General features: G+C 43.0%; 1 protein-coding gene across 2 annotated transcripts in view; it reads right to left on the reverse strand.

The window, feature by feature from the left end:
* suclg1 (succinate-CoA ligase GDP/ADP-forming subunit alph) overlaps positions 1–27,891 on the reverse strand; it is a 68,533-nt gene that overhangs the window by 17,421 nt on the left and 23,221 nt on the right. For both annotated transcript variants that reach the window (XM_078224027.1, XM_078224036.1), the window contains exons 3-7: positions 23,549–23,665; positions 20,226–20,438; positions 18,658–18,715; positions 15,917–16,000; positions 14,290–14,441 (exon numbers count right to left, since the gene is read on the reverse strand). In XM_078224027.1, the coding sequence (XP_078080153.1) occupies positions 14,290–14,441; positions 15,917–16,000; positions 18,658–18,715; positions 20,226–20,438; positions 23,549–23,665 (624 nt within the window). The remainder of the gene's footprint in view (positions 1–14,289; positions 14,442–15,916; positions 16,001–18,657; positions 18,716–20,225; positions 20,439–23,548; positions 23,666–27,891) is intronic.

The raw sequence follows: 27,891 nt of genomic DNA on the forward strand, positions 1-27,891 counted from the left end.
GACTTCTGGGGAAGAGAATGTCACAGGCTAACGGCCCTCTGCGAGAAATAATTTTTCCTCATTCTTGTCTGAAACTGTATCCTAGTTCTAGCCTCCCCCACAAGTGGAAACATTCTCCCTGTACCCACCTTACGAAACCCCTTATATGTTTCAATAAGATCACTGCTCGTTCTTCTAAACTCCAGAGGGTACAGGCCCAACCTGTTTCAACCTTCCGTCACAAGGCAAATCCTGCATTCTGGGAATGAATCAAATGAACTTTCTCTAATCTGCCTCCAAAGCAATTATATCCTTTTCAAATAAAGAGAAAGAGAACAAAATTGTATACCAGGTGTGGTCTCGTCAAGTTCCTCGACAGCTGCAGTAAAACTTCCCAGAATAGAATTTATGGGGTCAGTGATTGAATAACCAGGGGAGATAGTCATAGAGTTTTACAGCATGGGAAGAGGCTCTTTGGCCCATCCTGTCCACCCCAGCCATCAATCCCAGTTTCCAGCACTTGGCCCATAGCCTTGTATGTTATGGCGTTCCAATTATGGATCCAGTTTGCCAAATTGCCCTGGATACCATGGGCTCTTACCTTCTTGATTAGTCTCCCATTTTGTCAAAAGCCTGACTGAAGTCCATGTAGATGACATCAAGTACACTACACTCATCTACACTTCTTAAATGTTGCGAGGGTTCCTGCCTCTCCAACCTTTCAAGCAGTGAGTTCCAGATTCCCACCATCACCTGGGTGAGTAAGTTTTTCCTCACATCTACTACAAATCTCCTGCCCCTTAACTTAAATCTATGCCCCCTGGTTACTGACCTCTCTGTTAAGGGGAAAAGTTCCTTTCTCTCCACCCTATCTATGCCCCTCATAATTTTATAGACTTCAGCCTTCTCTGCTCCAAGGAAAACAGTCTCTTCAGTCTCGCTCGATAGCTGAAATACTCCAGCCCAAGCAACATCCTGGTGAATCTCCTCTGTACCTTCTCTAGTACAAATCACTTTTAATCCTATAGTGTGGTGACCAGAACTGCATTCCAGCTGTTGCCTAACTGTTTTTTACAGCTCCATCATAACCTCCCTGCTCTTATATTCAATGCCTCGGTTAATAAAGGCAAGTAGCCCATATGCCTTCATAACCATTTTATGTATGTGTCCTGCTGTCTTCAGAGATCTATGGACATACCCATCATGGTCCTTCAGATCCTCTGTATTTTGTGGGGTCCAACCATTCATTGTATATTCCCTTGCCTTGTTAGCCCTCCCAAAATGCATTACCTCACACTTTTCAGGGTTAAATTCCATTCTGTTCTGCCCATCCACCCAGCCCATCTATATTGTCCTGTAATCTAAGGTTTCGCTCCACACTATTTACCAAACCACCAATTTTTGTGTCATCTGCAAACTTACTTATTGTACCTCCTATACGCACGTCCAGATCATTAATGTCCATTACAAACAACAAGGGACCCAGCACCGACCCCTGCAGAACACCACTGGACACAGGCTTCCAGTCACAAAACCAACCTCCAACCATCACTCTCTGCCTTCTGCCACTAAGCCAATTATGGATCCAGTTTGCCAAATTGCCCTGGATACCATGGGCTCTTACCTTCTTGATTAGTCTCCCATTTTGTCAAAAGCCTGACTGAAGTCCATGTAGATGACATTAACTACACTACACGCATCTACACACGTAGTCACCTCCTCGAAAAATTCAATTTGTAAGACATGATTGCCCTTTGAAAAAACCATGCTGACGACTATCTTTGATTAATCCTTCCCTCTTCAAGTGGAGATCATGACCAAAAGAACAAAGAAGGAAATTAGAAGCAACTTTATTCTGCAGAAGGTGGTTAGGCCCTACTCAAAACAGTGGCGGAAAAATAATCCATAGCTTTTAAAAGGGAAATGGATAAATATTTTTAAAAGAAATTTAGAATTTAGAGGTCCACTGAACTTGAACATCAAGGCAACAGCTCACAGGAGTCCACAGTTATGGGTTGATCTGACCAACAAAAATTGATGAATATTTATCGATAACTCAGTCATTTTAAGAATTAGGATACTTCAGATTCAGCCAATGAGAGGTGGAGGACAAACCTAGGCAGTAATAAGAACATAAGAAATAGGAGCAGGAGTAGGCCATCGAGCCCCTCGAGCCTGCCCCGCCATTCAATAAGATCATGGCTGATCTGATAGTGGTTTAGTTCCACTTACCCGCCCGCTCCCCATAACTCTTAATTCCCTTATTGATCAGAAATCTATCTACCTGTGACTTAAACACATTTAACGAGGTAGCCTCCACTGCTTCAATGGGCAGAGAATTCCAGAGATTCACTACCCTCTGAGAGAAGAAGTTCCTCCTCAACTCTGTTCTAAACTGACTCCCCCTTATTTTGAGGCTGTGTCCTCTCGTTCTGGTTTCCTTTCTAAGTGGAAAGAATTAAGTTGGAAATGCTGGAGACATGACCCAAGTCAGCTTGAGGTTTTTCTTTTTGCAAATTCATTCCGTAAAGTGGCAATTACTGGCATATATTGGACATCCCTAGTAACCACAAGGAAGTGGTGAACCTTGATGCAAGAGGGTAGTTAAAGAATCAGTCACATTGGTATGGGACTGGGCATGTGTCGGCCTGGATCAGATGTGCAGTCAAAGGACATTGATGAACTAGCCAAGCTTTCAAACATCTGAGAGCACTGTGGTAGTTTTCATAGAAACATTGAAGCAGAATTTGGCCCTTTGTGCCTGCTCCACCATTTAATGTGATTATGGCTGATCATCAAATTCAATATCCCGATTCCAACCCCCCCCCCCCCCCCCCCCCCCCCCCCCGCCATTCCCTTTAACCTCAAGAGCTATATCTAACTTCTTCTTGAAATCACAGAACGTTTTGGTCTCAACTACCTTTTGTGGTAGTGAATTCCACACATTCACCACCCTCTGGGTGAAGAAATTTCTCCTCGCCTCAGCCCTGAAAGGTTTACTCCTTACCTCAAACTATGACCCCTAGTTCTGGACTCTCCCACCATTGGGAACATTCTTTCTGAATCCACCCTGGCCCATCCTACTAGAATTTTATAAGTTTCAGTGATGCCAGCTTTTTGTTTCTAGAATTGGAAATCATGGGCACTAGCTTAATAGTTTAAAAAAAGGACTAGCCAAGTTCATCGATGGACAAGTTGGGCCGAAGGGCCTGTTTCCATGCTGTAAACCTCTATGACTCTAATTGAAATTCTCAAACTGCTATTGTAGGGTGTGAAGTCTGGAATACTGGATTAGTAACCACTGCACGATGCCACCCCACAACACTTAAAATACAACATCACTGGTTGGCTGTCTCCGATGCACAGAGGGATTTGACTGGAATTGTACGTGTGAAACATACGTTAGATTTGAGCCATTTGAAACCAGCATTTAGTTTACGGAGCAACATTAGATCTTTGCAATCGAAATTGGTATTGATTCTGAAAGATTTTTTAAAAATATATATGCATTTAAATCCTTGAAATAAATGCAAAATGACTGCCACATTTTAAACTCTGTGACTTTCATTACAGTAAATTCTAAGAGGCTGCGAGATGCTCATAACCAGTGCACCAGTTTCAAATAGATATTTGAATATATTACATGATTTAATCAGGCTCTTTATTGTGATGAGAATTCTACAAGGATGCTCACGAGAACAAGTCACGCTGACCTCCCAGCCTTTTGTTTAATGTCAGATATTGCACAGATGCTGTTATCCTTCAAGTTGCTAATGTTTGATCAGAAAAAAATCTGATTTTTTTTGTTAGAAAGACGTGTTTCCACCTTTCGAACAAAAAAAAGTAGCTGAATTCTCTATATCTTCAATATTATTTCTTTTAAGCATCCTTTTAAGGTTCCTAACCATGCAGGCATTCCTAATCCACGTAACCATTTTTGACACCATGGAGTAAAAGTGACAGTGGGAACATGGATATAGAATTGGCTGAGTGACAGGAAACAGAGTGTAGCAGTTAATGAATAGAAACACAGAAACTAGAAGGAGTAGTAGGCCATTCGGCCCTTCGAGCCTGCTCCGCCATTCATCTTCATCATGGCTGATCATTGAATTCAATATCCTGATCCTCCTCCCATATCCCTTGATCCCTTAAGCCCCAAGAGCTATATTTAATTTCTTCTTGAAATCAGACGTTTTGGCCTCAACTGCATTCGCCACCCTCTGGGTGAAGAAATTTCTTCTCACCTCAGTTCTAAAAGGTTTACCCCCATCCTCAAACTATGACCCCTAGTTCTGGACTCCCCCACCATCGGGAACCTTCTTTCTAAAATCTACCCTGTCTAACCCTGTTAGAATTTTAAAAGTTTCTATGAGATCCCCCTCACTCTTCCAAACTCCAGTGAATATAATCCTAACCAACTTAGTCTCTCCTCATGACAGATCTGCCAACCCCCGAATCAGCCTGGTAAACCTTCGCTGCAGTCCCTCTATAGCAAGGACATCCTTCCTCAGATAAGGACACCAGAACTGCACACAATACTCCAGGTGTGGCCTCACTAACGCCCTATACAATTGCAGCAAAACATCCCTATACTCAAATCCTCTGGGATTTCAGGGTGTAGAAAGGTTTGTAGTAGAGTCCCCCAGGAGTCAGACCCTTTCCTGGTATGTACAGGGCACAATTTCAAAATTTGTGGATGATACGAGACTCGGAGGCATTGTAAACTGTGAGTATAGTGTAATGTAGAATTTCAAAAGGTCATAGACAATTTGTTGCAATGGGCTGATAGGAAGTAGATGAAGTTCAAAGCAGAGAAGTGTGAAATGTTTCATTTTGGTAGGAACAATATAGAGAGACAATATAAGCTAAAGGGTACAATTCAAAAGGGGTAACAGTGCAAGAGGGACATGCATTTGTGCACAAGTCATTTAAAGTGGCAGGACAGGTTGAGAACATGGTTAATAAAGCATATAGTGTCCAAAGCTTTAGTAATGGGTGCATTGAGTACAAGTAGTAAGGAGGTTGTGCTATACTTGTATAAACACTGCTTTGGCCTCAATAGGAGCACTGCATCCTATTCCTACTTTAGGAAAGATAGAAACATAGAAAAACTACAGCACAAAACAGGCCCTTCGGCCCCACAAGTTGTGCCGTGAAGACATTAGAGAGAGTGCAGAAAAGATTCATGAGAATGGTTCCAGGGAACTTCAGATCTGAGAACAGATTGGAAAAGTTGCAACAGCTTTTTGGAGAAGGGTGAAAAGTGATATGATAGAAGTATTCAAAACCATGACGGATTATGACAAAGTAGGTTGGAAAAACTGTGCCCACTGGCAGAAGAATTGAGAGTGAGAGGGCACAGATTTAAGGTAATTGGTAAAAGATGCAATGAGATACGGGGAGAATTTTTTTCACGCAGAGTGGTTAAGTTCTGGAATGTGCTGCCTAAGTCTGTGATAGAGATAGGTTTAATCAAGACATTCAAGAGGGAGTTGGATTATCAGAAAAGACACAGAGTTAAAAAGGTAAGGCAGGAGAGTGACAATGATGCACTGCTCATTTGGATAACTGGCACAGATATGATGGGCCGAATGATCTCCTTCTGTGCTGTAACAATTCTGTAACTAGCCCAGTTAGTAAACATTAACAGACTACATAACCAGGAATGACAGAGGGTGAACTCAAACCTCTCCTCATCAAATATCCACAAGGGATCACTGAACCACATTGGAAGCAGTATTTCAACTGGTCTCTCTCTCTCTTCTCCAACTCCACACCCCCACAAAATCCCTCCCCCACCACCCAGGCCAAATGTAGCTCCTGGACCGACACTAATACTGGTTATCTTCACAGTAAGAAGTCTCACAACACCAGGTTAAAGTCCAACTGGTATTTGCTACCAAATAAACCTGTTGGACTTTAACCTGGTGTTGTGAGACTTCTTACTGTGTTCACCCCAGTCCAACGCCGGCATCTCCACATCATCTTCACAGGACCAGGGATCAAACCTGGGAGTATCAACAATGCAATTACTGGCAGAACTTGAGTTTGAGGACTAATTGGCACAAACCGATTCACTTCAGCAGTGACACACGTTTCTAATCAGGGATGGATAACTTGGTCAATAAAATCCTAAACACAATCATTTTCTCTCTACTGTCCCTTCAGGACTTAACCAAAAAAAATTTCGTCTGCATAGCGCCGTTAACTTTCCACGGCATTTCATGGAGTGTTAAACACCAACACATTTGGAGGTATAGGAACATAGGAATTAGGAGCGTGAGTAGGCAATTCAGCCCTTCGACCCCGCTCTTCCATTCTATATGATCACGGCTGATCTCCATCTCATCCTAACTCCACTTCCCTGCCTTTTCCCCATAGCCCTTTATCCCGCTTTTGATCAAATATTTATCTATCTCCTTCTTGAATCCATTAGAGAAGGTGACCAAAAAGATGCAGATTTTTAAGGAGCATTGCAGAAGGGTAGAGTGGAGGTGGTGTAGTGTAGGGAGGGAACTGCAGAAGTTGTGGCCTTGACAACTGAAGGGACGATCACCAATTGTTGAGCGATTAAAAATGAGGGATGTACCAGAGGCCAGAAGCAGAGGAGTGGAAAAATCTTGAAGGGCTGGCAGGCTCAAGGAGGGCACAGGGAAGGGCAAAGGAAAGAGAAATTTGAAATCAAGGATAAATATTTTAAAATGGAGGGAGGCCAGACCGAGAGCCAATGTAGCTCAACGTACACGAGCAATGGGTAAACAAGACTTGGTGTGAATTAGGATGCAAGCAGACTTTTAGACAAGCTCACACTTACATAAGGTGTGCAACTGGTCCTTCAGCAAGAATGCATTCAGCTTAAAAGACAACATTTATAAGCCTTAAAAGAAAGGTGCTTCATCAAGAGCCATTTGTGATGGATCTCCTTCAGAAATTGGCCAAATTTTGCCTCCCTGCATTCCAGGCGATCTCAAAAACCTGGCATAGACACAATGAGTGACTTTTCCAACATACTAGCCAAAGACAGCCATCAGACCACACAATGGGTGTGTGTCTACAAACTGTAACTTCTGTAAATAATACTCAGAGATTTGGAGTCACCGTATCTTATTGTACCTCCACATTTATTGGGAATGATAATCCCAGAGAACTATTTTGATTAGAGCAAGAAATCTCACAACACCAGGTTAAAGTCCAACAAGTTTATTTGGAATCATGAGCTTTCGGAGCGCTGCTCCCTCATCACTCACCTAAGGAGCAGCGCTCCCAAGGCTCATGATTCCAAATAAACCTGTTGGAATTTAATCTGGTGTTGTGAGACTTATTATTGTGCCCACCCTAGTCCAACGCCGGCATCTCCACCTCATTTTGATTAGAGTGAGACCTAGCTGATATGATCACCAGGATCTTCCCTGTTGAAACCATCTTCATATGTTAATGGAGTATTCATGAAACAGGATAAGAGATTGTTACAATGAGAAAGAAGACACAGATCTGGGGAGGGGTTGCAGCAAACCTGGTCAAGAATGTGATCCTTTAGTAGTTTTAGTGAACATGTGTTAGCAGTAAGATCGGTAGCAGCAGGTAGCAGATAACAATAAGCAGTAAAAGCAGCAGTTGACAGCACTGCACTGTACTGAGGTCTCAGAAAATAAACTTAATAAGGGAAATGGATGCACCAAAACAGGGCAATTAAACTGAAAGAACAGCTGGAACAGAAGCAGCAATTCAAGGGTTAATGACACGAGTGCAGCACAGAAGTTACCGGAAGGGTTTACTGAGTATGAGACTGATTTAACTTAAGAGGGAAGCAGGATACTGACGTTTGTGACACAAAAACAGAAAATGCTGGTAAATCTCAGCAGGTCTGACAGCACCTGTGGAGAGAGAATAGACCTGCTATTTTCCAGCATTTTTTACTGGGTTTTTTTTCAGATTCCAGCATCCGCAGTAATTTGCTTTTTATCACAGATATTTGTGAATTTATCAATGTCACAATAAACTATTAAAGAAGAGTTGTGAGCCTTGAACATTTTCTCCACCCAGACAGGTTCAGGCTGAACCTCAGAGGTAGGAGGATAAAGGAGGAGGCATGGATTCACCTACCTACAGATGAAAAGTGTGGGCAGGAGGGGAGTGGAATAGTCAAGTCTGGACGTAGCAAAACAGCAGATAGAACTAATATTCTTTGCTGGGTATAAACTCTGGAAATAAGCCAGGATCATAATGCAGGTTACAAATAATTACAGTTCTTATTTTATCTGCTTGGCCATCACTATATTTGATTAACTCTCTGTATAAATACCTTCCTTCTAAAGGAAAGTTTGGAATAGAATACCTACAAGTGCAGGAGGAGGCCATTTGGCCCATTCAGCCTGCATCAACGACAATCCCACCCAGGCTCTATCCCCGTAACCTCACGCATTTACCCCATTAATCCCCCTGACACAATGGAGCAATTTAGCATGGCCTATCAACCTAACCTGCACATCTTTGGACTCTGGAAGGAAACTGGAGCACCCGGAGGAAACCCACGCAGACACAGGAAGAACGCGCAGACTCCACACAGACAGTGACCCAAGCCGGGAATTGAACCCGGGTCCCTGGCGCTGTGAGGCAGCAGTGCTAACCACTGTGCCACCGTATCACCCACTTTAATACTTTGTTTAATACTTCCAATATTAGTTCCTAGTAATACTGTGCATAATATCACATGCTACATAGTACAGTAGCCTCTCACTTAAAGCTGCGGCTGAGCTCTTAAAAATCAGGACTTTAAACGAAACAACTTTCAGTGAATCGTGGGCTTAAGAATCAATGTCAAAGCCAGAGTTAGGATCTTTCGGACATTTCTCACCCAGAAAAAAATAATGCACATGTTGAAATATTGTACCATACATTTCACCAGCTGAAATAACTTGCAAAATAAAGTACATCACTAAATATAAAAGAAATACAATATACAAATAATTTTGTAAAAAAATTACAACCCTCCCCTCAGTACACAGTATTTTTAGATTGACTAGGCTCCATCTGGTGATGGATGTTGCTCAGTGCAGTTAGCAGCTACTTGCACTGACCAATGTTGCCCATCTAGAACTGAATGGTTTGCCAGGCCATTTCAGAGGGCATTTAAGAGTCAACCACATTGTTGTGGGTCTGGAATCACATGTAGGCCAGACCAGGTGGGGATGACAGATTTATTTCCCTCAGGGACATTAACAAACCAGATGGGTTTTCCCGAAAATGGTCTCATGACCATCATTAGACTTTTTAATTTCAAATTTTTATTGAATTCAAATTCCACAATCTGTGTGGCGAGATTCAAACCTGGGTCGCCAGAGCATTACTCTGAGTCTCTAGGTTACTAATTCATTGTGCCACCCATCTCCCCACTGAGTTCAGGAGCGAAGCCAGAAGCCACGGAAGAACAGACCCTAAAGACTCAGATGAGAACCGAGGCCAGGAAAGGGGGAGGGGAGGGGGGGTGGCGCAGACTGGGGTTATCAGCAAGGATCGGGAGGAGTCGGCAAAGGCTAGAGGTCAGCAAGGGTCAGGAGCAGGAGGAAGATGGACAGAGGGTGAGGGTGGAAACACTATGGGAAATTTATGTGAGCAGACGTGTCAAAGAGGAGGAAGTCTGTGGCAAATGATGTTTAAGTGAATCCGACTTCGTTAAACCGGTATATCGACGCTACTTTTTTTAAATAAAAGAAGAAAAGTACAGCACAGGAACAGGCCATTCGGCCCTCCAAGCCTGTGCCGATCATAATGTTTTAACTAAAAAAAACTTCTGCCCTTACTCAAAGAACAAAGAACAGTACAGCACAGGAAACAGGCCCTTCGGCCCTCCAAGCCTGTGCCGCTCCTTGGTCTGTATACTCGATCTGTATCCCTCTATTCCCTCCCTATACATGTCCCCATCCAGATGCCTCTTAAATGTTGTTAACGTGCCTGCTTCCACCATCTCCTCTGGCAGTGCGTTCCAGGCACCCACCACTCTCTATGTGAAAAATGTCCCCTCACATCTCCCTTAAACTTTCCCCCTCTCACCTTGAACCTGTACCCTATTGTAACTGACATTTCCGTCCTAGGAAAAAGCCTCCAACTACCCACCCTGTCTATGCCTCTCATAATTTTGTCGACCTCTATCAGGGCTCCCCTCTGCCCCTCCAGCAAAAACAATCCTAGTTTATTCAACCTCTCCTCATAGCCAACGCCCTCGAGACCAGGCAACATCCTGGTGAACCTTCTTTGCACTCTCTCCAAAGCTTCCACATCCTTCTGGTAGTGTTGATGACATTAAAGTGAAATAATATTAAGAAAGTTGACCTTAAACGAGGATTTGCAGTTTCTAACAGTGCAGGCATTTATAAAGTACTGGCATAAAATCAACAGCATAGACATAGGCCATTGGACTTAGCTGGTCTATGTCAGTGTTGATGCTTCTCCTGTACCTCTCCCACCCTGCTTCATCTAACCCCACTTACAGAACGATGCCCTTCTTTGTCCCTCATGTACTTATCTAGCCTCTCTTTAAATGCAACATGAAGCATTTTAAGATGCTTCTGGGAAAAGCTATTTTCTTATATGCAACATTTAACACTTAGTGAGTACCTTGATCAATTCCCAATGGATTGTGCTCCATTATCAGAATACTAAATATCAATATCTGGTACAAGCAGTATGACACAAAGATTTTCATTTAACCGCTTAGTGTTAATCTATGGACTTGTTCAAAAAGAGACAACTTTTGTTCAGAGGATAGATTAAGCTGTATAGGATCATACTTGTTCCTTGAATTTTGGATTTCACAAATCTGAGGACACTGCATCATTACAATGAGGGAAAGGATATGGCAGGGCATCAAGTCTAGTTGGAAGTTTTGGTTGGGACAGGCCTCTAAGGGCCAATCCTCCCCTAATTCCCACATCACAGAAGCAGCACAATATTAACACTTCTGTGATCGAGCAGTTCACTGGGTGATTTTGATTTGATTTATTGTCACATGTATTGGGATACAGTGAAAAGTATTGTTTCTTGTGCGCTATACAAATGAAGCATCCCATTCATAGAGAAGGAAACGAGAGAGTGCAGAATGTAGTGTTACAGTCACAGCTAGGGTGTAGAGAAAGATCAACTTAATGCGAGGTAGGTCCATTCAAAAGTCTGATGGCAGCAGGGAAGAAGCTGTTCTTGAGTCGGTTGGTACGTGACCCAAATGATGTGGAGTTGCCGGTGTTGGACTGGGATAGGCACAGTAAGTAGTCTCACAACAGCAGGTTAAAGTCCAACAGGTTTATCTGGTAGCATGAGCTTTCGGAGCGCTGCTCCTTCATCAGGTGAGTGCCTGATGAAGGAGCGGCGCTCCAGAAGCTCGTGCTACCAAATAAACCTGTTGTGACTTTAACCTGGAGTTGTGAGACTACTTACTGTGACCCAAATGGCAAGAGCCAGATTTTGCACAGCGTAATAAGTTGTATGCATCCAAACTCTGGAATAAACCACGAGGGAGATGGGCAACAGAAGTGGATGCGCAGGATAAACACTGAAAAGAATGGAGGTAAAAATGATTTATAGACACAGGGGAGAACTCTCCCGTTCCTCATGCCATTATCAACAACTCAACACGGGCACAAATCAAGACTTGAAGTGTGCAGGGTCCATGCAGATCCGATTAAAAATTAATAGCGCAATTTAAAAAAATAAAGCCCCTCTGGTGAGCATTTTGAGAATATAGGGCACAGAGGGTTCTGATTCAACCAATAACAGGCCTGCAACCAGAAAAGAGCAACTCTATTACACACAGATTTTTGTGAAGCTTTCTTCTAAATTTACATTAAAATTTACGTCTATCTAACAAAAAGGGAAAGAAAACAAACCCAGGGTCACCTTGTGAAAATGTTAGCACAATGATTAATGCATGTTCAAATGAATATGTATATACACTGATACCTGGCAGACAGTCCAGGAACATGCTGAGAAACTGAAAACACTGCAGCGGTGCTGTGATTCAGTTCTTGTTTGTTTAGTAACTGGAGAGAATGGGGTGGCTGCTGCACTAATACAATCAATTAATTGATCTACAGCAATAATGATCAAGCTAAATCCATATAACTGAAAGTCGCACGTACAAAGCATTTCACCATGCAAACACAAAGCAAAAGCATTACGGTTTTACATTTTTATTGGTCTGGCTGCTCTTTGGCAGACATTAAAAAATCCATTCTCATCAGGACCTTAAAATCAAGCTGCGAAGGATTAACCCTCCCAGGAAAGGAGCTACATTTATCATCAAAACAGCATTTCCACCTGCGAGAGTGAATTCAGACTCTCTCTTTGTAGGGGCACAGCCAACCAACTAACCAACGGCGGCGGTACGGTGGCACAGTGGTTAGCACGGCTGCCTCACAGCGCCAGGGACCCGGGTTCAATTCCAGCCTCGGGTCACTGTCTGTGTGGAGTTTGCACGTTCTCCCCGTGTCTGCATGGGTTTCCTCCGGGTGCTCCGGTTTCCTCCCGCAGTCCAAAGATGTGCGGGTTAGGTGGATTGGCCATGCTAAATTAACCCCTAGTGTCTGGGAGATTGGCAGGGTAAATGTGTGGAGTTACGGGAATAGCGCCAGGATAGGATTGTGGCCTGTGCAGACTCAATGGGCCGAATGGCCTCCTTCTGCACTGTAGGGATTCTATGACCACCACAAACCAGTGTTTCTATGAACCTGCACCCAGGGGGTTTTAAGGATCGGTTGCTGCTGGGCAAGGCTTAAAGACCCCCCAAACATGTGAAGGATACTCGTGGTCTCCAACACACCACGCCACGGGAGCAGGACTGATTGGCACCCATTCTTCTGACTGATTTAATATAAAAGTTAACTAACTGATCCTCTTTCCTACATTAGAAATACTCATGAGTCATAACCATACAGTGCAGAAGAGGCCCGTTTTAACATTGCTCTGAAAGATTATATTTTTCTCTTCGGCCTTCATCAATGCTCCAACTCTGAGGTCCTCGATATTATCCTTAGATCTCCTTGCAAATGTGGGTAATTCCCCTCCCTACCTTTAGCCCTTTCTGCCTCCCTGGCCTTTCATCCCACTGCATGTTCATTTGTTCTACCGTGAGAAACACCTCGAGAGATCTACCGGTCATTGCTAAAGCAGGGATGTTCACAGAATACTAGAAGAGGCCCTTCGGCCCATCGGGTCTACACCGACACGAGATGCCCTGACCTGCCCACCTAATCCCACTTGCCAGCACTTGGCCCACAGCCTTGAATGTTATGGCATGCCAAGTACTCATCCAGGTACTTTTTAAAGGATGAGAGGCATCCCGCCTCCACCACCCTCCCAGGCAGTGCATTCCAGGCCATCACCACCCTCTGGGTAACAGAGTTTTTCCTCAAATCCCCCCTGAAACCTCCCACCCCTCACTTTTAACTTGTGTCCCCTTGTAACTGACCCTTCAACTAAGGGGAACAGCTGCTCCCTATCCACCCTGTCCATGCCCTTTATAATCTTGAACACCTCAATCAGGTCGCCCCTCAGTCTTCTCTGCTCCAACGAAAACAACCCAAGCCTATTCAATCTCTCTTTATAACTTAAATGTTCATCCCAGGCAACATCCCGGTGAATCTCCTCTGCACCCCTTCAAGTGCGTTCATGTCCTTCCTATGATGTGGCGACTAGATCTGCACACAGTACTCCACAGTCCACAGCAACACAATATCCATAACTGCCGTAGCTACTCCGATCCTATTTTACTATTGTGACCAGATTGTGCTGAGAACAAATTAATAAAACTTTTTCTTTTTCAAATAATGCTTTCACTTTCCTTCTCTCCTAGAGATTCTGGTTACTATGCCAGAAGATCAGAGTTCAAGGGCAGTAGCTTCCAGCACAGATCAATATTCTGATCTCCTTGGTTCAGCACTTGAGCCCTGGGGCAAGTCACAAAATATTTTGGCTTAGCAGCTGAACATCCAGTGCTTACTGCTTAAGATGGAATAAGCTGCCAGAGGTAGTAGCATTTAGACAGTTACATGGATAAGATGGGTATTGAGGGATATGGGCCAAACGCGGGCAATTGGAACTAGCTTAGTGGTTAAAAAAGGTGCGGCATGGACAAGTTGGGCCGAAGGGCCTATTTCCAAGCTGTGAATCTCTATGGCTCTATGAGATGACGAGACAATGCCCCAGTCCGTGGTTTTTGCTCTGATTCAAGGATAGGGATAGAACATTTAACAATAGCTCCCTTCACCACTCCCGAAGATAGTTTTTTTTTTAAAGAAAGGTAGGAGGTCTTTTACACACCATATTGTGCTTTTGCAAAAAATCTGCCGCATTCTCCTCCGCATTGCCTCCAATCTCTCCGATTAGAATAATGCCTTCTGTTTTGGGATCCTTCAGGAAGACATCAAGGCAATCGATGAAATCCGTTCCGTTGAAAGGATCTCCACCAATACCTAGAATTTGAATCATCATAATTATTTCAAATCTCATCATTACAAGCTAAGATTGCGCAAATATTTTGTTGCTTGTTCAATTTAGTAAAGAAATCCAATTGTTTCGTATTACAGGAGGAATCTCCAGGTTTGTTTCCTTCCCAAAATGTTAGTCAAACCCATCCTTGCCTTGAATGTTCCACACTCACTCTCCAGATTTAAAGGCCACAGGACAAAAAATTTTATTTCTTTAATCATGACACGCATCATGAACAATCCTGACAGACATTCAAATCTGCCAGCCTCAGGGTTGGTTAGTTTTTGCCCAAGGTGAGGGGAGCTGGAGGAAAGAAACTACCTTGACAAGGAATTCAGAGCAGCAATGATCATTCCAACAGATTGGCATACTCCTGAACTGGCACAACCATCAGCCATACATCCAGAAAGAAGTGACCCTTTGGAATTCACTACCACAAAAGGCAGCTGAGGCCAAAACATTGTATGTTTTCAAGAAGTTAGATATAGCTCTTGGGGCAAAGAAGATCAAAGGATATGGGAGAAAAGGTGGGATCAAGCTATTGAGTTGAATGAAAAGCCATGATTATAATGGTGGAGCAGGCGTGAAGGGCTGAATGACCTATACCTGCTCCTATTTTCTGTTTCTATGGCTATTTTTAGTACCCTGTAACATGCATGCACTCAACTGTTGCCACAGTAATCAGATGGTGGTCTCTAGGTGAATTGGAAACCTCCAGCCAAAATGAAGATGGATAGGGGCCAGCACTGGGTCAAGGATAAACAGTAAATACAGGAACAATTAGATTAAAGTAAGACCTTAAAATGGATTTAATTAGATTTTTGATTTACTTTCATTCACTTGGAAGCTTATGCTGAATACTGCAACTTCGAGTGAGTGCTATTAAATCACAACAAAAACAGATAGTGGCAAATACTCATTCACAACACTTCAAGGCTACCAAATTTTGAAATACTGCCAATAATACTGAGAAAATGTGACTTTGGGAGCGCAATTAAAGTGAGCCATGCATTATCGCTACTGCTGTGAATGTTGGATGTCATGGGGCAGGAAAGGTTTGTAAAAACTTGTAGAGGAAAAGTGTAGGTGACACAGGAGGAGAACCTAAAAGTGGCAAATGATAAATCAGTGGTGGTGTTTGCATCACTGAATCATGATGAGCAGGTCTTGTGTTGTTGGCAGTAACCCCAGTGGAAGGCAGTGGGACAGCTATGCCAGTACATAGAAAGACTTGCTACTTTTTCTAAATCCGCTTGAAAAACAGAAAGATTCTGCAAGCCGTAACATTACAACAGAACCTACATCAAGACAGCTTCAGTACTCACAATGGTGGGAACACCACAAGAGTGTGCTAATGATTGCACTGTTTCCACACTGTTTTCTTGGCACAGGTGCCCTTGTAGTGAAACGCGTGGCAGACAAGGTAGGCTTGACTATGGCATGGGAGCACATGACTTACCAACACAGAGAGACTGGCCCAGGCCAACTTGTGTTGTCTGATGAACCGCTTCATACGTTAGTGTACCGGATCTCGAAACAATACCTGAAAACAAAGACATTTCTTTCCTGAAAATATGAAAGGTCCCCATCAAAAGAGTTCTGTGGTTACAATGGTTTAGCATGTCATAAACCTGTTGCGTTGCCTTATTCTAATTATCATAGCTCAATGAATTTGTCCAAAATGCTGAGCCACATGGGGCAAGAATGTCTGCAGAGTGTCCATAACCTAGAAGCCTCAACTAACAATCGGAAAGCCTCAGTTCAAATCCAACCCTGGTAGTTTGAGAATTTGAATTCAGTTTTTAAAATCTGGAAATAAAAATCTCCGAATAACAGAAACCATAGCCGGGATTTTCCAGCCCCGCCATGGTGGGACCCGCCGTGGGGGAGGTGGTAAGCCAACCAAATGTCCACTGGCTTTCAGCAGAGCCGGGGTATCTCACCCTCAGTCTGTACTAAATCAGCTGTTCCCAGGCTCGACAAGCCGGCCTGAATATTTGTCATTCACTATCCAGTGGCAGCGTCTGAAACAGTCACGCATGGATTCAAAGCAAGGACAGGATTGGAATTCAGCCGTTCTGCCTCTCTTGATTTAATAACTTGCCAAGGCTCAGACAATAAACGGCCACCAGTGCAAGGTACTGGACTGTAATCTGCATCCATTAAGACCTAATCAGCAAGGAAATCATTCCTTCAGGACAGGGGAGGGAGGGGGAGAAGAAATTCTCAGAGAAAAAAATATAGGCATGCTGGAACAATGTCATGTTACTGGGCCCGTAACCTAGATGTTACAGCTAACAATTGGAGAGTCTCAGTTCAAACCCAACCCTGGTAGTTTGAGAATTTGAATTCAGTTTTAAAAATCTGGAAATAAAAATCTCCGAATAGCAGAGACTATAGCCGGGATTTTCCAGTCCCATTATGGTGGGACCCACCATGGGGGATGCGGCAAGCCAGCCAAATGTCCACTGGCTTTTGGCAGGGCCAGAGTATCTCACCCGATGAAGGTATCAAATTGTAAAAACTCAGCTGGTTCACCACTACCCTCTTAAGGGTAGAAAGCTGCAGTTTTCATTATGACTCCAGGTCCACACCAATTTGGTTGACTCTCAGCCGCTCCCTGAAGAGAGCAAGTCATGCAGGCGTATCGCACAGATGCAGGTTTTGAATTGTGCTGGTTCACTGCTAACGCCTTACATAGAACATAGAACAGTACAGCACAGAACAGGCCCTTTGGCCCACGATGTTGTGCCGAGCTTTATCTGAAACCAAGATCAAGCTATCCCACTCCCTATCATCCTGGTGTGCTCCATGTGCCTATCCAATAACCGCTTAAATGTTTCTAAAGTGTCTGACTCCACTATCACTGCAGGCAGTCCATTCCATTACATTAAAGCAACCTTCTGCTTTCCTCTTCTGAAGGTGCTGATTCTAGTTGGGGTGCAATTCCACTGACCTCCAACAGTTAGCATTCATTCTTTACAACGGAGCCTAAGCACAACCTAGGCTGATCAACTCCAGCAGGCACCTTAACCCGAAATCAATCCTGCCCTCAGCTAAAGGCAATAGACATGTAGAATCAGAGCAAACAGCCGGATTAATAATTTCCCCAACTTCATCTGGAGCACAGAGATCAACTTGAAGCACCCCAATGTCTGACTGAACCTTCCACGAATCAAACCTTTCCTGTCTGTATAGCCCAGTTAGACATGGAGAGCATTAATAAATTGCAACAAGGATTTACTTTGATATCTGAGACTTGATGGAGAAAAATAGTCCATCTAACCGCTACCCAGTGACCCCTGTTAGAAAGTGTTGATAAGTGGATGTCAGACAACAGTAGAGCTAGACTCATTCTAATACTCAACATGTCAATAGCCTCTTGACCTAGATGTCAGAAGATTGCTGATGTGGGTGAAACAGGACTCTGTAGGAGTCCATAACCTTCAAGAGAGTAGTGAAGCAAATTGCACTAGGGAACTCAACAGAATAACTGGTCAAGAGATACAATTATGTGGAGAGAACATTTCAATGGAAAATCTCCAAGAAAACTCTGCAGCTCTTATCTATTGACCTCCATCCTCACTAACCTATTTTATCTCCTAGTTGCTCCACGTCCCAAATTTAAAATGCTTGTATAAAAGCAAAATACTGCGGATGCCGGAAATCTGAAACAAAAACAGAAAGTTCCGAAGAAGAGTCATATTCGACTCGAAACGTTAACTGTTTATCTCTCCACAGATGCCACCAGACCCGCTGAGTTTTTCCACCACTTTCCTGCTTTTATTCAATAAAAAATGCTTTCACTCGTCTTCAGACCCCTCCAAGTCCGTCCCCTCCTGATCCTCATTACCTCCAACTCCACAACATGCCCCGGAGATTTCTATTATATCGACGACCGTCATCTTATAGATTCCCATCGTCAGCAACTCTGCCCTCAGCTTCTGGCATCCCACTTGGTGGGCTTTCCCTCTCAGACCCCATCTGCCTCTCTATTTCCCCTTAGCCTTTTTTTTCCTAAGGCCTCGTTGATCAAATCTTCAGTCACCCTTTTTAATCTCTCCTTTGGCTTCACACCCATTTGCCTCAGCTCTCATGACATTTTTCTAGATTAATACCTAATCACATTGTCCCCATTGCACGTCACAATGCGAAAAATCCTTGAGAGGAGATAAAAGCCAATTTGTATCCGGTACTTACCAATTCGTCCTTTCATATGGATGTGTCCGGGCATGATTCCAATTTTACACTCCCCAGGCTTTAAAAGAACAAATTAATTCAAGGGAATAAGGCATGTCACAGACTGCACGCAACAATCAAATAAGCAAAATACAAAGAGAAGGCACAAAATAAAAGCTTTTAATAATTTACTTCATGCAAACAAACATGCAAAAAAAAAGGAAGAGACAAGTAAAATCAATGTTAGCTGCTCAGACTAAGGTAATCAAGAGATGATACATGACAATCAGCTACTGAATATTCTTGACTAAACAGCAGACTACGACAATGCACCAGCCAGGGAAACAGTGCATGGTTGGTCTTGGCACATTACAGTTGTTTCCTTTTTCCCCCAGGAACAATGTTAGCAAGGCTATATTTTTTGCCTCTTCTTACTTGCTCAGAGCATCAGGAGTCAACAACCTACTGTCGGACTCTAGTCACGTGTAAACCAAACAGGGCAGCAAGTTTCTTTCTCTGAGCTGGTTGGGTTTTTAAAAATGTCAGTTTTACGATCATTTTCTCTAGTACTTGTCCACAAATCACCAACTTAGAGTCATAGAGGTTTACAGCATGGAAACAAGCCCTTCGGCCCCACTTGTCCATGCCATCTTTTTTTTTAAAACCACTAAGCTAGTCGCAATTGCCTGCGTTTATAGAACTTCATTGAATCCAAGTTCACAATGGCCATTGTTAAATTTGAACACACAGTAACTAGGATACCTACCCAGCTCACCAAACCTTTTAGCTCAGACATCAGTATTCATCAAGTGCTCAAAATAGGCATTGAATCAGCCACTTTCTGTGCTCAACTGTTTTTGCAAAGAATTCTCTGCCCCAAAGGGTAGTGGTGGCTGGATCATCAGAAGTATTTAAAGTGGATAAATATTTGATAGATCGAGGACTGGGGGAAATGGCATAGAAAAGAAGTTGAGGCTGGCATAGATCAGCCATGATTATATTGAATGGCGCAACAGGCTTGAAGGGCCTGGTGGCCCACTCCTGCTTCTGTTTCTTGTGATGAAGTTTTATATTGTCTGTCAGATAAAGCAATTTTAATGAAACATCATCAACCTGAAACATTAATGCCATTTCACTCTCCACAGATGCTGAGTATATGCAGCTTTTTTTGGTTTTATTTCAGATTTTGTGCATCCGCAGTATTTTGCTTTAGTACAAGGGTAACTTCTGGTTTGACTGTGATGCACTTGTGGTCAAATAGTCAGCCAACATACATGTAGAATAATAACTCTGGCGTTGTACCAAGTCATGTCAGGGCCATGCCCGAACACGGGTCAGTGCCTTCACAGTTGGAAAAACCAGGGGGATAAGAAACTACTCTGTATACAGTTGTAAAAGTATTTTTGTTGGATTTGAAAGTGCCTGTAATTTAGCTCACAATGGACTCCACTACATTCTTTCCCCTTAATCTAACTTCAGAGTTTTGTATTCTTGAAGGGTGGAGGAGTATCTGAAAATATCAACACGCAATTAATAAAAGTTTACCAGTTAAATAAATGATTTATGTAATTTTAGTTTAAGACACTTACATTTATTACTCCTGGGCAGTTCGGGCCAATGAGGCGAGTCTTACTCTGGCGAAGAAGTCGATGTTTCACCCGTACCATGTCCTGCTGTGGGATTCCTTCTGTGATGCAGACCACCAGTGGGATCTCGGCATCAATCGACTCAAAGATAGCGGCGGCAGCGAACGGGGGAGGGACGTAGATAACAGATGCATCAACTCCTGTGCTTTCTTTGGCCTTAAAGCACAAACATCAGAGGAGGTTATTCCTTGCAACGTTATCAAAAGTTTGGATAATTAATCCTTTCTCCCCTCACGCTGCTACAAACCGAAGAATACAGGCTATTCGCTTGAGATGGCCATTCAGAAACATGCTATTAATAGGAGCCTTGTGAGAAAAGGATAAGAGGAACAATCCAGCCTTTGTTATGTTAATACATATCTTAACTAATAATTGAAGAACTGATTGGCTTCCAATATTTGTAGCTGGGAAGTATACATGTGATACAATAGAGTTGTAGAGGACAACAACAATGAAAACAAGTTTCTCACTGTAGTATTTCAGTGCATAATGATCCACAATTAAATATATTTGATTTATTATTGTCACATGTATTAACATAATGAAAAGTATTGTTTCTTGCGTGCGATACAGATAAGGCATACCGTTCATAAAGAAGGAAACAAGAAAGTGCAGAATGTAGTGTTACAGTCATAGCTAGGGTGTAGAGAAAGATCAACTTGATGCAAGGTAAGTAAAAAGGTGAGTAAGATGTGTAAAATATATAATTGCACATAAGTAAAACAAAACTGTTATTAAAACATTCTCTATGAACAGCATGCTTTGTCTGTATAACGTGCAAGAAACAATACTTTTCACTGTATACTAATACATGTGGCAATAATAAATCAAATCAAAATCAAACCAAATCATCACAGTGAGACTAAGGAAATTCATAAAGTACATGCTGCTAAAACCTTCAGCCTCGTCTTTGCCACCCCCAGACTCAACTATTTCAATATTTTCCTGATCTGTCTTCCATCCTTCGCTTTCTGTGAACCTTAGCTCAAACAAAGCTTTTACTGCACGTAACCTGTTCCTCGCCAACATTCACTCATAATCATCTCTGCCCACCTTGGTACTTCATGTGACGATACTGTGCCTTTAAGAGATGTATGGGTTGGATTTCTGTGCATAGGTGTTACAAAGCTGAAAATCCAGCATCACGTGAGCATACTTGTTTTTGTGCTAACTAAATCTGAAGAAGGGCATACGTCTGTGGGATGTTGCTTTATCTTGGAACAACAGAGGTAGCTAGCTGGGTTATACTGTGCTATGTTTAAGGTAATTTTTGTAATTGGTAAAAGTTATGCTAATTATTTTTGTGATATTCTGTGTTCTTAAATAACTTTGTTGGATAAAAGCTTCCTAGTGGGTCACTTGAATCGTACCTGGAGTGAAACACCTTAAGTTCACCAATCCCGAAATCAAATGTAAAACATTAGGGTCTAAGATAACTTCACAAAACACCTTGGAGTTACTGGACTGGGTCTTAACAATTTTTGTGGCTAAACCCCTTCCTTGCACCAAATTCCACCAGCATTACAGTCTTCCTCCTTCTCTTCCAAGAACTCTCCATTTCTGATTTTAGCCTTTTGCCCATCTCCCCTACCTTTGCCCCACTAATCAGATGTGCCTTCAGTTACTTAGGCCCAAATGTTCTAAAATTTCCTGTTCAACCTGTCGATTTCCTCTTTTCATTTAAGGCCCACCCTAAAACCCATCTCTTCGACCAAAGTTTTGGCCACCTTCTTAGTATCTCCTTCTTAGATGTCCGTTAACCTTTTCCTGACACTTGTGTCCATCATCTTTGTACAATGCTTTTATCTAATTCAATGTTAAAGGTGCTATAAAAATTCAATTTTATTGCTGGCACATCTTTAACACTTAAATCTATCAGGTGGCACTGGGTTTCAGTGCAAAACGGTTGCTACTGTAATCAAACCAAGGCTGTTTGACGATCATTGGTTAATGGTACAAGATATACAATTTATTTTCAACCCCAGCTTCATGCTGTTTACAGAGACAAATTGGCTTCCGTTTTGTCTGTGGAATCAGCATCTACGTAAAACAGGGTGATCAACTTTTTCACAAGATCATCCATTCTTTGCCCAATTGTCTTGCATCTCATAGCATTTCCTCAGGCCATTGTTCTGTACTTCATGGTATACTTGTAGTCTTGGTGCTCATTGCACATGCGCTACTGTGGTGTCAGCCCACGTCTGCCTGGAGTTGGACTGGAGTCAAGGAGGAAGAAGGAGCGTACTGGAGGAACACTGGAGCAGAATCTTGGTGCTGGAACTTGCTGTATATTGACTTGCTGTGAAGCAATTAAGGTTGAGAGTCTAAAAGTGGGAGGGGCTCAAACTGGGTGGGTGGGGAAGTAAAGGCACAGGCTGAGTGAAGGCGCAGTCAGGGATTCAGGCAGTGGGGATCCAGCTGGTGACAGGCACAAGTGAGGGGCAGGGGAGGAGGTCGCGGTGGGTGCAGGGCCAAGGGTCCCTGCAAGTCTCAGTTGGTGGGAAGGGATGTCTGGACATGCCTGGGGTTGGGTGATTCCGGCAGGTCAGTGGACCCACAAAGGGAACACAACAACTGTGGGACGGGTGACAGAGGGGGTCTGTTCGGCTCATTTAGTGCGGGAGACTTAGGAAATGAGCTTCTGAGTGAGCAAGAATAAGGGGGGCTTGGGGAGAGGGGCTTTTGAGTCTGTCAGAGGGGAATTAGTTGGGCAGAGGTGTGTGCGTGTTTTTCTATTGGGATGCAGTGTGGAGCTTTGAGTGCTAACTGCACAGCAACGGCAGGATTGAAGAGGCAGGACGCAAGATAAAAATTTTGCACTTGCAATGGTCACACCAGCTCGCCCAGTCAATGGTCTCACCCGCCAGCAACTCCACCATTGAAGTGTCCCTTATTTACTCCCCCACAGAGTTGATCATCCTGGGATGGAGTTTAATTTAAAAAACCCGTTGCAGTAGTGAGTTATTGGAAACACTCCATGGTCTGTTTAGAGGTTGAGGAGGCAATGAGGCAATCACAGATATATTCCAAAAGCTGATTCTGAACTTGTTAGAAAGCTCAGGACTTGCTGCTGATTCCATATTTTTTTGAGCAATTCATCATGGTTTAATTGCAGAAATTATTTGCTTGGAGAAATTTGCTACACGTTACAAATGTCTACTCACACTTTTACATTTGTACATTTTGTTTTGTTACATCTGTTAAAACATGGAAGGATTTGGTTTGGTGAGTAGTCACACTGAAAGCATTAAACTGACTGCATTTACCTCTTTAACGGAGTTGAATACAGGTAAATTCAAGTGGTTTTTACCCCCTTTCCCCGGTGACACTCCTCCTACTAGATTAGTGCCATATTCCAAAGCTTGCTGGCTGTGGAACGTTCCCTGGAATATGCAATAAATGAGAGAAGAAAAAAGTTATCAAATTAACATTCAAACATCCTCGACAGAATCACACAATCACAGAATACTGCAGTGAAAAGGGGCTCTTCAGGCCCAACAAGTCCCACACTTAAAAAAAAGTCCAATGAGGATGAGAAGGGGGATGTAATAACTGGAAATGAGAAAATGGCTGAGGCATTGAACAGGTATTTTGTGTCGGTCTTCACAGTGGAAGACACAAATAACATGCCAAAAATTGATGACAGGAAGGCTATGGCAGGTGAGAACCTAGAAACTATTATCACGAAAGAGGTAGTGCTGGGCAAGTTAATGGGGCTAAAGGTAGACAAGTCTCCTGGTCCTGATGGAATGCATCCCAGGGTACTAAAAGAGATGGCGGGAGAAATAGCAAATACACTAGTGGTAATTTACCAAAATTCGCTGGACCCTGGGGTGGTTCCCACAGGTTGGAAAACAGCAAATGTGACGCCACTGTTTTAAAAAGGAGGTAGACAAAAGGCGGGTAACTATAGGCCGGTTAGCTTAACTTCTGTAGTAGAGAAAATGCTCGAATCTATTAAGGAAGAAATAGCGAGACATCTGGATATAAATTATCCCATTGGTAAGACGCAGCATGGGTTCATGAAGGGAAAGTCATGTTTGACTAATTTGGTGGAATACTTTGAGAACATTACATATGCAGTGGACAACAGGGAACCTGTGGATGCGGTGTATCTGGATTTCCAAAAGGCATTTGACAAGGTGCCGCACCAAAGACTGCTACATAAGATAAAGGTGCACAGTGTTACGGGTAATGTATTAGCATGGATAGAGGATTGGTTAACTAACAGAAAACAAACAGTGGGGGTAAATGGGTGTTTTTCCGGTAGGCGATCAGTGACTAGTGGTGTGCCTCAGGGATCAGTGTTGGGACCGCAATTGTTTACAATTTACATAGATGATTTGGAGTTGGGGACCAAGTGTAGTGTGTCAAAATTCGCAGATGATACTAAGATGGGTGGAAGAGCAATGTGTGCAAAGGATGCTGAAAGTCTGCAAAGGGATACAGATAATCTAAGTGAGTGCGCGAGGGTCAGGCAGATGGAGTACAATGTTGGTAAATGTGAGGTCATCAACAAAATGGACTTTTAAATGGTAAAAAATTGCAGCATGCTGCTGTGCAGAGGGACCTGGGAGTCCTTGTGCAGGAATCGCAAGGAGCTGGTTTGCAGGTGCAGCAGGTAATTAAGAAGGCAAATGGAATTTTGTCCTTCATTGCTAGAGGGATGGCGTTTAAAAACAGTGAGATTATGTTGCAGCTGATTAGGTGCTGGTGAGGCCACACTTGGAGTACTGTGTACAGTTTTGGTCTCCTTACTTGAGAAAGGATATACTGCACTGGAGGGAGTGCAGAGGAGATTCACTAGGTTGATTCCGGAGTTGAGAGGGTTGGCTTATGAGGAGAGACGGAGTAGACTGGGGCTATACTCATTGGAATTCAGAAGAATGAGGGGAGATATAATAGAAACATGTAAGATTATGACGGGAATAGATAAGATAGAAGCAGGGAAGTTGTTTCCACTGGCGGGTGAAACTAGTAGAACTAGGGGGCATGGCCTCAAAATAAGGGGAAGCAGATTTAGGACTGAGTTGAGGAGGAACTTCTTCACACAAAGGGTTGTGAATCTGTGGAATTCCCTGCCCAGTGAAGAGGTTGAGGCTACCTCATTGAATGTTTTTAAGGCAAGGATAGATAAATTTTTGAACAGTAAAGGAATTAAGGGTAAGTGGAGCTGAGTCCACGAAAAGATCAGCCATGATCTTATTGAAATGGCGGAGCAGGCTCGAGAGCCGAGAAGGCCTACTCCTGCTCCTAGTTCTTATGAAACTGGGGCACCCAAAGGAAACCCACGCAGACACGGGGAGGACGTGCAGGGAAGTTGTTTCCACTGGCGGATGAAACTAGAACTAGGGGACATAGCCTCAAAATAAGGGGAAGTAGATTTAGGACTGAGTTGAGGAGGAACTTCTTCACACAAAGGGTTGTGAATCTGTTGAATTCCCTGCCCAGTGAAGCAGTTGAGGCTGCCTCATTGAATGTTTTTAAGGCAAAGAAAGATAAATGTTTGAACAGTAAAGGAATTAAGGGTTATGATGAGCGGGCGGGTAAGTGGAGCTGAGTCCACAAAAAGATCAGCCATTGATCTTATTGAATGACGGAGCAGGCTCAAGGGGCCAGACGGTCTACTCCTGCTCCTTATGTTCTTCTTCAGTACTTTATTCAAGTGACCTGATACACCTGCGAGCCACAGGAGCGAGTGTCTATGGTTACTTTACTAATTGGGTGTGGTAGTGAGCTCAGAGCACAACACGATCGTGTTAATTAAGCACACACATGCGCTTTCCAGCACAGGTCACTGGAGAGCATTCAGGTGTGGAAATCGTGTGCAATTTTACATCCAATTCAAGGTGAGGTCAAATGCAATGCACCAGCGTGAGTGGGCATATGCATGGCAGATGCAGCATAATGTGGATAAATGTGAGGCTATCCACTTTGGTAGCAATAATAGGAAGACACATTATTACTTGAATGGGTGTAAATTGAGAGGTGGATACTCAGCGAGACCTTGGTGTCCTTGTGCATCAGTCGCTGAAAGTAAGCGCGCAGGTACAGCAGGCAATAAAGGCAGCAAATGATATTTTGGCCTCCCTAGCAAGAGGAGTTAAGTATAGGAACAGGGATGTTTTACTACAATTGTATGGGGCATTGGTGAGGCCACACCTGGAGTTTTGATGTCCTTGTCTGAGGGGAGATGTCCTTGTTATAGAGGGAGTACAGCGAAGGTTTACCAGGCTGATTCCTGGGATGGCATGTCTATCATATGAGGAGAGACCACGTCGGTTAGGATTGTATTTATTGGAGTTTAGAAGAGCGAGAGAAATTTATAAAATTCTAACAGGATTAAACAGGGTGGATTCAGAAAGAATGTTCCTGATGGGTGGGGAAGTCCACAACTAGGGGTCATAGTTTGAGGATAAGAGGTAAACCTTTTAGAACTGAGATGAGGAGAAATTTCTTCATCCCGAGGGTGGTGAATCTGTGGAATTCACTATCACGGAAAGCAGCTGAGACCAAGAAGAAGTTAGATATAGCTCTTGGAGCTAAAGGGATCAAGGGGTATGGGGAGGAGGGATCGAGGTATTGAATCTGATGATCAGCCGTGATCAAAATGAATGGGTAGAGCAGGCTCGAGGGGCCGAATGGCCTACTCATGCTTCTAGTTTCTATGTTTCTAACTGCTCCGTGGACTAATATCAACTAACTCAGAACAGACTGGGTGGGGCAGAGCAGACTGCAAATAAAACTGGGAATGTGAGCGTCCTTTTCTACTTTCAAAACAGGATTATCAGAGCTTTGCAAAAGCTACAGCAACCATCAGGGCACCAAGCCTAGTATTTGTGCGAGTGTGTCACAATAACAATTAGGGTGTAAAATAAAACAGAGCCTCCCATAAAAAAAAACAAGAATACAACAAAAGTAATTGAGTTTCAAACACTGCTCGAACAACACAGCAAGAAAAAGCCTGTTAACCAGCCAATTCTCAAGATAATATACAGCACAGGGACGCAATAAATGGCTGACGTTAAAGAACGAGGAATAAACAGCTCAGGGAAACATTTATTATTCAACTATTTGAAGATTTTTTAAAAAACTCTAAACCGATGCTCTAATCAGAACAATAAAATGTAACTGATAATAAGTATCTTAAAGGCAATCTATGAAAAGATAATAACTAAGCTGAGTAGAGATTTATCATCTTACAGACTGAACACACCAGAGTATAAATGAAATAGATATCCATGTTATCCTCTTTCTTAAAGTTTGATCTAAATCTTTTATTCTTTTGCAGAGTTTTACAAGTAGGTGGGGTAAGCCTCTTAACCCTAAGTCTGTTTCCTTCAGCAGTGTTCCATCGGCATTATCAGTAACCAAAGATCAATAATTAAAAGTATCTGTACAGCTTGTTACAGAAGTTAATTGTCTGCTGTATAAAACTGGGAACAGCCATTTAAAATCCAAAAAATACCCCAAATTCAAATTGAATCCAATTCACTCGATTGATTCCAGAGATGAGGGGCTTGTCGTATGAAGAGAGATTGAACAGTTTAGGCCTATAACTCTCTGGAATTTGGAAGAATGAGGGGAGATCAAATTGAGGTATACAAGA

Source organism: Mustelus asterias, chromosome 1 (genome assembly GCF_964213995.1).
Source record: "Mustelus asterias chromosome 1, sMusAst1.hap1.1, whole genome shotgun sequence".
NCBI classification, from domain to species: Eukaryota; Metazoa; Chordata; class Chondrichthyes; order Carcharhiniformes; family Triakidae; genus Mustelus; species Mustelus asterias.